General features: G+C 38.4%; 2 protein-coding genes across 2 annotated transcripts in view; one reads left to right on the top strand and one right to left on the bottom strand.

Moving 5' to 3' along the window:
* Positions 1–4,930, bottom strand: part of tkfc (triokinase/FMN cyclase) — a 35,604-nt gene extending 30,674 nt beyond the window's left edge. The window contains exons 1-3 of the mRNA XM_030162164.1: positions 4,862–4,930; positions 216–405; positions 26–130 (exon numbers count right to left, since the gene is read on the bottom strand). Of these exons, the coding sequence (XP_030018024.1) occupies positions 26–130; positions 216–405; positions 4,862–4,867 (301 nt within the window). The 5' untranslated portion in view covers positions 4,868–4,930. The remainder of the gene's footprint in view (positions 1–25; positions 131–215; positions 406–4,861) is intronic.
* A 2,007-nt stretch (positions 4,931–6,937) lies between these two features.
* The window catches only part of exoc6b (exocyst complex component 6B), a 252,990-nt gene continuing 245,636 nt past the window's right edge, over positions 6,938–14,291 (top strand). The window contains 1 exon segment of the mRNA XM_030162161.1: positions 6,938–7,152. Coding sequence (XP_030018021.1) covers positions 6,995–7,152 — 158 coding nt within the window. The 5' untranslated portion in view covers positions 6,938–6,994.

Genomic DNA, 14,291 nt, shown 5'->3' with positions numbered 1-14,291 from the left:
ACACAAGGTCCAAGGGTTTTCTTACCTGCATTGTGTAAGCAGAGGATGGCAGCCAGGATGCTGGCAGGTGGAGGAGATGCAAACACCCCCCCTGCCACAGCTGCTGACAGCATACCTGCACCCACAAACCCTGCACAGGAGGACACAACAACCATGAACGGGCACAAATACAGGCTCAGATAATAACATGTCTGCTTTTACGCAGGAAGTCCTACCCCCGTGTGCTGGTTCATGTCCCGACCCCCCTCCTGACAGCAGGGCCACTTTGGCCCTCAGGTTGTCCAGGTCAGAGCGCAGAACCACCCTGTGGCCCTTCAGCAGACTCAGACCCCCGCTGGACCGGACCAGTCCACACAACGCCTCGTCCACACAGCTGTCCACTGAGTTTATCAGCTTCTTCTGGGGCTGATGGAGAGAATTCACACACAAACATTCAGAAAAATAGTTCCAGTGTCCTTGTATGTCAGCGTCATGTTCTATCAGAATTAGACCTGCACTATTAGGCCATATTAAATCGAAATCAGATTATTTTATTAGGACGATGTTTAGAAAAGGCTAGTCATCGAATCAAATTTCATCTGTCATGTCTCTGAGCCGCGAGCCTCTGGGTTACCCTAGGCTCCTCCTCCGGGCTACTGTAGGCTCCTCCTCCGGGCTACCTAAGGCTAATCCTCCGGGCTAATGTAGGCTCCTCCTCCGGGCTACCCTAGGCTCCTCCTCCAGCCAACTGAAGGCTCCTCCTCCGGGCTACTGTAGGCTCCTCCTCCGGGCTACCTAAGGCTCCTCCGGGCTACTGTAGGCTCATCCTCCGGGCTACCCTAGGCTAATCCTCCGGGCTACTGTAGGCTCCTCCTCCAGGCTACCGTAGGCTCCTCCTACGGGCTACCCTAGGCTCCTCCTCTGGACCACCCTAGGATCCTCCTCCAGGCTATCCTAGGCTCCTCCTCCAGGCTACCAAAGGCTCCACCTCCAGGCTATCCTAGGCTCCTCCTCCGGGCTACCCATGGCTCCTCCTCCTAACTGTGAGAGCGGTCTCCACAGTCTTTAGTCTCCACACACCAGTACAAAAATGCTGTTTGCTAAGGAGAATGAGAAGTTCGTGGCTAAAAATAGTAAGAGCAAGTTGGTCGAAAATTATCCTTTCACAAAAAAAATGTGAATAACCTGAAAAACCTGGAATTTTTAAAGGAAAATAAGTACAATTTTAACAGTATTATGCCTCATCTTATCATTTACACATGTGCATTACAACTTACAGATCACTGTGGACTGATTTAAACGGCACAAAATATTTTGTAACAGGCTCAATATTGTTCAAATTTTGGAGTTTGGGGGTAAAAAAATGACTTTGACAACCTTGACTGTTAATATGTTCAGTGTAATTTTTGCACTTTGCAAATTCATCCGCCCGTGGGCCGTATGTTTGACACCCCTGCTTTATCTGGTGGAGTAGAAATAATCTTCGTTATCAGCAGAGGTGGCAAAAGTACTTGTGTGTAAAAATACTCTGGTAAAAGTAGAAGTACTGATTCAACTCCTTCACTTAAGTAAAAGTAAAAAACCACAACTTCTCAATTGTAATAAAGTACAAACATATAGTAATACTGTATTTTTTGCTATGAAAGAAACAATATTTATTTAACCAGACAAAATCCTAAAAGTTTTCATTTTCTCATCCCACAGTGAATGGGACTAACCAGAGTCCTGCACTGGGTCTGGTACCGACAGGTAACCCGCAAAAACATGCAGGGATGGGTAAAAAAAATAAAATTGTAGAATTTTCACTGGTAAATTAAATGAAAAGTGGACCTATACTGGACTCTGGTACTGACCCTAGGGATGCACCGATACCGATACGAGTATCGGCATCAGCTCCGATACTCAGTGTGTGTACTCGTACTCGTACTCGTAAAAGACATCCGATACACATGCACCGATACCACTTACAGCTGTGTGACATTCACAGTTCAGTGCAGCAGGTACGAGGAGGAGGAATAATGTGTGTGGAGTGTGAAGAGTGTGGAGATTTTTCAAAATAAATGATGGTGATAAAAGTAACACTGACTGCAAGTAACGTTAAAGACACAGACAGATACAGACGCAGCGTTCTGTCCGTCCTCTGCGAACATTCCATCCATTTTCCAGGTGCTGGCGGATGCGTAAACAGAATGAGAATACCAGCGGGTGTTTGGAGTGGTGCGGACCGCCGCCAACAGAAGTGAAAACCAAACTTATTGCTCATTTCTCTTTTCTCTTCCTGCTGAAGCTCAGCTTTAAACCTTACCAGAGAAAACGCTGCTACATTAGTATCACAGTCGTGTTACCTCTGTCATCTCCATGTTTGTTATTACTGACTTTCTTCTTCTCAAAACCTTTCCTCTTCTTCGTGGTATTTGTCCAGTGTGGTTAATTCAGAGCGGTGCTCCCTGGTGGATTAATTGACAAATGCTCATTCCAACACATTAAATGTCAGTAGCAGCACTTTGTTCCAGTCAGACTAATGACAACGACAATAAAGCACATTTACAAAAGGAACGAACAACTGGAATGGGATTATTAAGTACTCGTATTGGTACTTGGTATCGACGAGTACTCAAATGGAAGTACTCGTACTTGTACTCGGTCTGGAAAAAAGTGGTATCGGTGCATCCCTAACTGACCCTGTACTGGACTCTGGTACTGACCCTGTACTGGACTCTGGTACTGATCCTGGTCACAGTCTGTGCTCCTTCTCTCCTCCACTGATTTTCTCTCTGAATTATATTTTACTGTCACATCTGTTTAGTTTGAAAAAGTAACAAGCCTATTCTGAGAATGCAAGGAGTAGAAAGTGCAGATATTTAAGCAAAAATGTAAAGAGCAAAAGTAAAAAGTTGTCAAAAAACAAAAAAATACTCAAGTGCAGATACTTAAAAAATCTACTTAAGTACAGTAACAAAGTACTTACACTTTATTACTTCCCACCTCTGGTTATCAGTATCTGGTGTCAGCCCAAAGTCCAACTTAAAATAGAATCAGTTTAGTCTCAGTAAGACAATGGGACATGACAGTTTCACTCATGTCCATGTCCCATCAGAAACACTTTTTCATATTCCAGGATGAGACTGTCCAAGCCAAGGCTCTCAAACTCATTTTCTTTCAGGTTCCACATTCAGTCTGATTTGATCTGCAGTGGGCCGAACCAGGAAAATAATAACAGAATAACCTATAAATAATGACAACTCCAAATTTTTGTCTTTGTTTTAGTGCAAAGAAACCCCATTTAAATTATGAAAATACTTTTATTAACTATCCAAACAAAAAAGATGTGAATAACCTGAAAAAACAGAAGTTTCTTTAAAAAAAACAAACAAAAAAAACAGTGCAATTTTAACAATATTATACCTCAACTTATCATTTATACAAGTGCATTTATGAATCAGATCTACAAAGACACTTAACACTAAAATAGTGCTTAATTTTCTTCAGACATTTCAGGTTGTTCATATTTGTTCAGGTTATTCACATTTTATTATTAAAGGATAGTTTGTAAATGTAAATATTTTCATAATTTAATGTTATTTTTTGTACAAAAACAAAGACAAAAATATGAAGTTGTCGTTATTTAACTATAGGCATAATGTCATATTTTTTCCACATCAAACTGAGAAGAAAATCTGGAGTCATTCTTTTTTGTGGGTTCTTCTGCTGTTATTATTTGACTGTAGATCATATTGGTCTGTATGTGGAACCTGAACTAAAATGAGTTCCACAGCCTTGACTGTGGAATTTTTGCACTTTATAAATTCATCCCACAGGCCAGACTGGAACCTTTAGTGCAAGGGTGTCAAACTCATTTTCTTTCAGGTTCCACATTCAGCCCAGTTTGATCTCCAGTGGGCCGGACCAGTAAAATAATAACAGAATAACCTATAAATAATGACAACTCCAAATTTTTTATAAGCAAAAAATAACATTAAATTACGAAATCATTTACATTTTACAAACCATCCAAACAAAAAAGATGTGAATAACCTGAAAAAACTGAAATTTCGGAAGAAAAATAAGAAGAAATAATAAGAAAAATTTGATCAATATTCTGCCTCAACTTATGATTAATACATGTGCATTACAGATCAGATCTACCAAGACACAAAACAGGCAGAATATTGTTAAAATTGCACTTATTTTTCTTTAGACATTTCAGGTTGTTCATATTTGTTCAGGTTATTGACGTTTTATTATTAAAGGAGATCAGAATTTAATGTTCTTTGCAGTAAATCAAAGAGAAAAAGTTGGAGTTGCCATTATTTAGAGGCATGATGTCATATTATTTTTTTCACATTAAACCAAGAGGAACATTTGGAGTCATTATTTTTAGGTTATTATGCTGTTATTTTCCATTTTGACGCCCTTGACTGTCAATATCTTCTGCACTTTACAAAGTCATCCCACGGGCCGGACTGGAACCTTCAGCAGGACGCATTTGGCCCCCGGGCCGCATGTTTGACACCCCTGGTCCAAGCAGACAAATAAATATATAAAAAGCTTTCAGAATAAACCACTCAAAGGTCCAGAGTCAGACAGTATGAAGATTCAAACTTCCAGGTTAAATGTGTGTGACTAACATAAACAGACATGACAGATGCTTGTCTGTCAAACACAAACACAAGCTGAAGCTGAGGCTGAAGCCCCTTTGAGCTGCAGTGCTCTGTGTCCACTGGGTGTATGCATGGACTCTGATCCTGCACACTGTCCCATCTGCACATGTGCAGGGTTCGGACCGAGTCCAGCACACTGAGTCCAGGTCCCTCTGCTTCCTGTCACACACACACACTCATGTCCACTGTCATCCTGGAAAGTGGCTTTTATGTGTTTTTACCTCCATGACTGCTCTCCTCTCCTCTTTTCCCCCTCAGACAGACAGCAGGTAGAAAACAGAAGAACAAACAAGTCTGACAATTCAGTCAGAATGAAACCGGATTAAGTGCCTTCAAAACAAAAGCACACGTAACCCGTACATTTAATCATCTACTGCATCTACTGAGGTTCTAATGATTAAATATGGACAAAAACAATCAGTTATATTATTGTATTTATACACACTAAAATAATCACATTTTTCTTATTTTACGAGTTTAGGAGCATTTTTTTTCTTAAATTATCAATATCATGTGTGAAATGACAAAGATTTTATTTTGAAGAACAAACAGGATTGTGGTCGTTATTGTGCAATAAAACTTGGAAGTAGACGTCACTCCCACTTCTGGTTTCCGGTAAAGAGGATTTTAGAAATAAAGTGGACATAATTCAAACCTTATAAAAAAAAAAAAAAAAAAAAAAAAGGCTAATTCATGTTTTTTTTTTTTTTTTTTTTTTTTTTTTTTTTTTTTTTACTATTACCGGCACCTTGACGATCCTTCTGACTTAGCTATAACACAATTAAAAGGTAAATGTTTCCTCTATTTACATTATCAATATGACTGGACAGCTATTTATAATACTGTGCAAGGATTTATTGTAAAATTCTCTGACGAATTTTCCCATAATATCTACAAATAAGCTTTTATACTGTTTCGGAAAAAAACAAAACAAACAAACAAACAAACAAAACAAAAACATAAACAGAACAAAACGTCATATTGGTTAAGGATGTGATGCTTTTTGACTACTAGCCTCATCTAGTGCTTAAATTGCATATTTTTATTATGTTATATGGAGTAAAATGTGAACAAATGTGATTTTTTTTTAACCCAAAAGTATAGAAGAAAGAAAAAAAAAGAAAAAAGTGAAAGCAAAAATAAAGTTATTTACTCTTCATAAAAAACGATGTTAACATTTTACATATTTAAATTAGTAAAAGATAATAGAGACATAAGCCAAACAAACAAGTCATAGAATGTATAGTACAAATAATGGGATTTATTTATTTCACTGAACATAATTATTTCATTCTTCCAATTTATTTATTTTTTTTCTGTTTGTGCAATCATTATCCTCCAGGATCAATAAAGGCTTTTCTGACTGTAGATCTAATGAAATGAAGTTTGCATTACTTTACTGTATTTTTGTTTTAAATTTACTATATATTATTTATTTACTATCTACCTTTTTTTCCTCTCAACTTTAATTTATGAATTAAAATCTGGCAATACATTCAACAGATTTTCTTAGAGAAACACTTTTTTTTTTTTCCCCAGACTGAGCATTAACATCAAACTTGTACTGAACAGTATTTGCATAGAACATTATATATTTATATAATAAAATGAAATAAAATAAATAACAAAAATAAAGTTAGAGGTCTAATCAGGCATCAGTACATTCAAATTTTCACATATGATCAATGCTTGTTTGGTTCTTACATATTTCAGTGTTTTGTTTTGTTTTTTTAAGTTTGTTTTTTTCATTTATCATTCAGTGTCTATCTTTTTTTACGTATTTATTTATTTTGCGTTATGCAGAGTACAGTGGAAACATAAAAAGTACAATACAATACAATATTAATATAACAACATAAACAGAACAGACCATAGCCAGGGGACAAAATATGCAAGCAGAAATAATATATCAGTTTAGGCAAAGATCAGAAGTGTTACATAGATCAGAGGTTTTGATGGCTTTTTTTATTTGCAGAATACTGAATACTTGAAATATATTGAGTAAGCTCAATTTTAAAGATTAAAAAGGAAGGTTTGTGATTGGAGAATTTGGACTTATGAACGTGGTATTTTGCTAAAAAATAGAATTAGACTGATGATGTAATACTGATCTGATTTGTTTGCAGGATATGAGAAAATACTGAACAATGTTTTTGTATAAGAGAAAAATCAGAACCAATATTTTGACAAATAAAAAACAGACTCACTGTCTTTCTAATGCGGACAGTTGAATTCCCTCACCTGGGGCAAGTGTTCCTTTCTTGTCCCCGCCGGAGCTCCCCCTCAGCTTTGCAGACTCCGCCCGCTCGGGCTGCTGCGTCCCCACATCGAGCCAACCCTGTGGTTCCTCCTGCATGACGCACTGGTCCGCTCGGCTCAGCCCAGCTCAGCTCAACTCGGAACCGGCCAGAGCAACATGCAGGATGGCAAGCGTGGAGGCAGCCGCCGAACACGAAAGAATCCTCCGGGAAATCGAAAGCACTGACACCAACTGTATCGGACCGACCCTCCGGTAAGTTCTCGCGGGGCTGTCCCTTCCCGGTTCCCGGTGTGGAAGCTGCGCGAGCCCTCGGCGTCACCCGCTGGGGGAGTGCGGCTAGCTGCCAGTTAGCAACTCTGGGGCTTGCTCAAAACTTTAACGTCCATGCGTCCATTATCGGACAGCTAGCCAGCTAACTTTAGCAAACAGTAAACCGAGCCAATTCACACAGCACACTGTTATGTATAAACTTTTACACCCTGTGCGTGTTATTTGTGTAGTCCTAACATGTATGAGTTTTTAACTTTTTCGCCTAAATTTGCCAACTTATCCAGAGGCGTTTCAGTAACTTATGCTAGCAGAGGCTAACTTAGCCTGTTCACTCATTGACATTCTTGTCACTGGTCGCATTGCTTACAACGGGCTTGTTTCTGGAGGCTTAACCGTACGTGTTTGACAGGTGGCACTAGTGTTTGTCAGTGAGTGTGTGGACAAGTTTTAGCAGCTTTAATAATGTCCAGTTAGCCTGCTAGCTGGCTAACATACAGTATATTGAGGAGTGTCAAGTGTAGCAGCCCTTCTATCAGAACACAATGAATGATTCAGCTGTGCTCTGGGGTTCTCACTTTGGTTTTCACAGCAATAACATGGCATTATGCTCCATAATAAGAGCCACTGTTTGTTATTTGTCATGCTTTGTGTGGCTCAGAGTGTTTCTCAGTCAGTGAGTGGAAACTGAAACACTGTCCTGTTCATTTTACTGTGTGTCAGTGCCAGATAATGGTTTTTACAACAGATCCTCCAGGGTTGTTTGTGGTTTCACATCCCATTTCTGAGGAGGTGAAGTGGAGTTTTCTTTAATTTTCTAGGCCGTTTCTGGACCTAAAATGGGTCACAGCTTCTTCTTATATTTGTCATCCTCCTCTCCAAAAACATAGCAGTCACAGTCTTAATTTCACACTTCAGTTTACAAACTGTGCTTTGATTGGGTTTTCCCCCTTTAACCCCTGTGAAGACCACTGCTCAGTCCTCTTTGGACAGGTCTGGCTTTCTGATTATCCAAGGGAAACAGGCAATGAATGAACAAGGAAATACGACAGAGGAACTGAGCTATTCAAGCTTTATCAAAGGTACGTGATTCTTAGGTTAGGTGTGGGATTTCCCTGTCTCTCTGTTGCTTCTGCGACTTTTCCTTTTTATCAGTGACTTGGCCTGTTTATTGAAGATATTGCAAGTGTGTGTGAATGTGAAGTTGAGGTTAGAGTGACATTCTTATAAAGTAGCAGATTGAAGGACATGGCACCAAATCTCCAGTATTTTTTGCTAATGTAAATTCTCTTTAGATCGCCTGATTCTGGTCAACATAAATTCACAGCCAGTCTCAGATAATCAGGTAATGAGGACACATTTGTCTTGTGCTCATTAGCTCCATTTGGTTGTGCTGGTGCCACATTTAATGGCAGCAGATGCTGTATGTGAGACGACAGGTGTGATGTTGCATGTTTTTCAGCTCATAATCAAACAGAATCTAAAAGTTTAACTTTAATGCAAGTCTTGGCAGTGACCACATGTCATGTGTGTTTTAGTGTGTACTGTGCTTTTGCGACACAGTACGCAATATAATGCAGAGCAGACAGGGGTTGTTCATGAAAATGGCTCAACTGAGTCGTCCTGAAATGAGAAAACATGTTGAACTAAAGGTTTCATTTCATTACTATTTATTAATGATAACTGCTTAAAAATCAGACTCTGAAAAAGCCTCTGGTAATCTCTTAAAGCCCAAAGTAACTTTGTCTGAAAGCCTTTCCAGTCAGAATCTTACAGAGGTTTCACTGACCTTCAGTTAGATGAAAAAGGCTGGAAAAATCAGAAAATCTGCATATTTGAGAAGCAGCAGAGCTTGAAATTTTTGCTGGAAAAAAAAATCATTAAAAGTAATCGACCAGAGCATTGTTGGTCAGATCAATATTGGGGAGTGGATTGGTGTCTTTTACATCTGAAAACTGCCAGATGCTTAGTAACAAGCATAGACAACATCAGCATAATTGCACAGGCAGGTGTTGATGGATTTAAAGGAAGATTATGATTATTTTAACACCTGAGTAACCTGAAGCATATCACCATAAAATGTAAAAACAACTGTGAGAAGCAAATTCCCATATTAGTGAAGCTAGACCTAGCTAGCGTTTGCCATTTTTACTTGTAAAGACTGACATTGATTTTTAAAACGCTGGCGTATTCAATGCCTCAGTCATTTAATCTGCTCTAAACTACTTACAAATTGCCCTGTGTCTTTGGTTGATGTACCTATAAATTTGCAGCTACCGTGATCAAAGATGGACTTATTCACTTCCTTTTTGTTTGTACAAAAATTGTACTAAAAAGATGGTGTCACACTGAATAATTTAAAGCAAAATGGCGCTGAAGTGTGATTCTGAGGCTGCTCTCTGGAGTCAGTGAACATATGACTTGACAGCTTCGCAGGGCACCTCTGGCTACCACATTCTCCTGAGACAGTTGTTGTGTGTTGAGCTGCTGAGGCAAACACAGATGGAATATTATTTCATTTAACCGTCTAGCCCACACAGACGGGATGTTTCATCTCCTCTTGCTTTTTATTCAAGTGCTACAGCGTCTCAGTATTTCCACACTCAGTCACACACTTAAAATATAACAGGACAGTCTATGTTTGGAGCCGTCAGCAGCATCATTTGCTATATTTATCCCTGAGGGGTGTTTTAAAGCCAAAAGTAGTTCACACAGTGAGAATGCACTTGTTTTTTTTTTTTTCAATCATTTTTTAAAGAGATTTGACACTGTCATCCCAGTTTTTTCTTTGTAAATGCTAATATCTTCATCAGACAACAATATAGTCAAAGAATAACAAATTATTTGCGTCTTGGCCTTTCACAGACCTACAGTCAAGTCTTTTAAAGCCCATGGGTTCGATTGTGTCGAAACTCCTATAAACTCTGAGATATTTAGTGACTTACAAGTTTTTTTCCCAGCCACAGTGTGTCACATGGATCTAATAAATATGGGCAAATCTACAGACTGTCCAGTGGTAACTTGTCCTCAATTTCAGGCTGCGACTCCAGTAAATGAGTCAAATGCCATCCCTTGCATGTCATCTCTTTGTGAACTATGAAACTAAGCTGAAAATCACACCCTTAAATTAAATGTATGTATGTGAAAGAGGGAAAATATTAAACTATTAAAAAAGTTGGAGTAAGAGAATTGTGAATCATTACATCATTTCATACTTCAAATCAAACCAAATTTTTTTTGTGTAGCGCCAAGTCATAACAAAAGTTATCTTTAAAATTTAGAACTTCATTCTTATTGGTTATTTTTAGTAGATGTAGGTTATAGCAACTGTTACTGTGTTTAAACCTGCCTTAGTGTGTGATATATTACTGTATGTTGTTTGGTTTTTTTTAGCATGGACTGTGTTTTGTTATCTTTTGTCTGGGAGCAGTCAAAATCCCACAGTGTAGTCTATACCCAGCTTTAAATCTGGACTTTATTTCAGAAAGAATTCTATTGTACTTGGTGTCAGGAAACAAATAATTTTTATGTTACTATTTAGAGTCAAAAAAATCCGCAAAGTATGCAAGATTTCAAAAAAATATTCCAAGACACCTCACTAGTGAGTGTGAAAAAACTGGTGAAAAAAGCCCTGACAAAGACCAGAGGTCACAACGAGTTGGCTGTATTTTAAAAGACTGCCATGGAGTAATAAAAGCATTTTATTTTTACACAAATCCTACAGTGTGCCTTGGAATGTTTTTTGAAATCTTGCATGCTTATGTGGATTTTTTTTGTCTCTAAATAGTACGACGCATGTAGTGATTTTCACCTCTTTTAATACTTTTCACCTCTAACAAAACATGGTGAGGCAGGGATCACATGTAACCAGAGCAGTAGCCTGTTAAACTGTTTAACACAAAACTAGATGTTTCTTTACTATCATTGTCACTTTCTTGACTTATATTTTCAATTGACAAACTTCATATGTGTAAATGGTGACACAATTTAAACAGGATAAAAATACTTTGTCTCTGATCATTGACTGCTGTTCTTATTTTTTCTGCAGTCAGGTCCCTTTGGGCATGGTGGAAGGGATGGGTGTTCAGTTGTTTGTACTTCTTTTGCCCTTATCCTCATGTGCTGCCTTGGTCAGGCTTTGTCAACCTCTCAAGTACTCACTGACTAATCGTTTGGTTTTCACTCAACAAACTGGTGCTACTCAAGCACTGTTTATTGCATGTATGTTTCTGCCTTACTCACAGTATACTGCGCCGTGGATAATAATGTTTGATGATAATAGCAAGTTTTGACATAGAAATTTGTCTTTGATGTTTGTCTTTGCGTTTTGTTTTTAGGGATATAGGCATTTTAAGACTGCAATCCTTCTCCTCACATGTATCTTCCACCAAAATAACTTGTCTCCTGACACTAATTTCCAAATACACTGATGCAGCATCCTGCTTTCAGTGCCACACAAAAACTAGTCAGACAGCTGGGGTAACGTTTACCCCTAGGTCAGAACAATAGTTAAAGGTGCCAGACCTATCTACAGCCACGGCTGTCAAACTGTGGAGACAGGCCTGAATATGAGAAAGCATGGACCAAAGATACTGCTACATTTGATTTCTTTTGTTTGGGACAGCTCAGAAGCACACAGTGTATACTCTGCTTTAAACAGGGCTTTGGGCTTAGCTAAACTCATGTGCTACCTTGGTCATACTTTGTCACCGTCTTAACTATGTCTCGTAGCAACAATTGTTTTGGTTTAATAAGCACCAAACTGCTTCTTAAGCATTGTCTGCATGTACTTCAAGAGAAAGGAGGTCAGTAGAGCTGTATATTAGACTATACAACTCTATTGGATTGTTGACATAGCACATATCCATGTTACTAAATACTCCAAATTGATTCTATACAACTGAAGTTGCATTCTTTTTTGCTACCAGATCTTCATTTTCAGTGTTTTGCTCTTGGTCCTCACTCTTTCAGGTTGTGGATGGGTTAGTGGACCTTCCATGACATTGCCAGTCACTGCAATGCGTACGTCAGTAGCAGTGCTGACACAACAGGTTTATAGAGTTTGTGTGTTTCTGTACGGCAGCAGCGGGATGCAGGTTGAGGCAGCTGTAGAATTCCTACTTGACAGCAGAATAAGTTGCAGCCGCCTCAGGTTATTCACATTCACCTCAAGAGGGAAAATGCTGGGCCATTAGATGCATCTTTTATTCTTTGGTGTACCACCAAAAATGACACTATCAGATTATTTAGTTCCTTTAGGTGTCTCTAAAAGGTCTAGAGTTGTTTTTGCCAGACTTAGGGTTAAGACAGTAAAATTATTACAACATGATGTACCTTAATTTTCTTAAAGTAGAAGTTTATAAATGTGAATGTGTTTATGTACGATGGGAATTGAATAGATTGATAGGATTTCCTGTGTTGCTGACTGTGTTGACAGTGTTGGGTGTGACTTGTCATTATCTTTTTATCTACGACTGACATTGTAACACTCCACCAAAGGGCATTTCTCTTACCTTGTTTCAACTGTGGAAGAATCAGTACAAATGTAGACATTGTGGTTGTTCAAGATGTATTTTTGTGCATTTGGGTCCTAGGGTGTAAAATTTAGTTTTTTTGGGTCTCGAGTTTGTGAACCACCGGTCTAAAAGATGGTTATACACTGATCAACCATGATATTTTGCCCACTGTCAAGTGGTAATAATACAAATTATTTCGTAACAGTGACACCTTTCTCTGGGTTAGATGTGTGTTAGGCAGCAAGTGAACATTTAGTCCTCAAAGCTGATGTGTTGGAAGCAGCCAAATGACCAACATAAGGAACTGAGTGACTTTGACCAGGTCCATATTATAGCTTAATGATTAGGGATGCACCAACCCGACTTTTTCAGTTCCGATCCTGATACCGATGTTGAGGCCTTGCATATCGTTTGATACAAGGGATGTAACGATATGAAAATTTCATATCACGGTTATTGTGACCAAAATGATCACGGTTATCATTATTATCGCGATATTGTTGAAATTGTGCTCAAAATGTTCAAAAAGTACTTATATACACACTGAAATAATTTAACCAAGTTGTATTTTGAAAAAAAAAAACCCTAAAAAAATCTAATAAAATAATAGGCACAATGTACTTTTTGTTGGCAGAATCATTCAAATATTAACATGTAAACAATCAAATACACAAGTGTGCACTAAAGATGTCACCTTATGGCCATTGTTTGACCATTTTCCATATCAAGTTTGAGTTGTTTTAGGGTCTCTCGCTCTCTCTCTTTCTCTCTTTTTCTCTCTCTCTCTCTTTCAAAGTGCGGTAATCAAACACGGTTATCGTGATAATTAGAATTTAAACGGTAATACTAACCGTCAGGAATTTTGCCGCGGTTTATCGTTATACCGGTAGTCGTTACATCCCTAGTTGATACCCGATAATGATCCAACATCGTTGCTACAAGCCTTACCTGGTGTGGTTCAGCTGAAATACGTCTGTTGTGACTAATTTAGTTGAGTTTAGAAAAAAACAGGCAATTCATGTTGGTTTAAGTTTATATTAAAAGGATGCATTATTTATTTATTTTCAGATAATTCAGTTGATTGTTAATAGTAAGAGAGTCACAAGCTGATATTTATTAAGAGAAAATGCTTTAATTTAAGAAATTTCAGGAAGTGCTTTTATTTTGAAGTTTGTCGAAACAGGAAGTACCTTTAGATTGTGTTGACAAAAGAAAAAAAAAACGTGACACTTTCAAGATGTGGCGTGCATGTTACCTGTTCATGTTCTGTAAGGTGCAGTATGTTTTAGAGTAAACACTCAGTTTGAGAAGAAACTCGTCTGGTCTTTAAATGCCGAAACTCCAACTCCATTAAAACCTCCAAATCGTAGATCCCTTAGTTCGCTCCATGTTGCCTGCCTGTGTTTGCAACAACTCCACTCAACTCTGGGCATGCATGATGTAGTCCGTGTTGCAAAAATTTAAAGGGGACGGGTCAGTCTTACGGATTGGTTGCTTTTACAGATCCTCGATCCAGCTGAAATGTTGATATCGGGGCTGATATCCGATCCTCTTATCAGATTGGTGCAACCTTAATAATGATGATGACTGGGTCAGCTCATCTCCACA

Source organism: Sphaeramia orbicularis, chromosome 18, assembly GCF_902148855.1.
Source record: "Sphaeramia orbicularis chromosome 18, fSphaOr1.1, whole genome shotgun sequence".
NCBI classification, from domain to species: domain Eukaryota; kingdom Metazoa; phylum Chordata; class Actinopteri; order Kurtiformes; family Apogonidae; genus Sphaeramia; species Sphaeramia orbicularis.
This window is presented reverse-complemented; position numbering and strand designations above follow the sequence as displayed.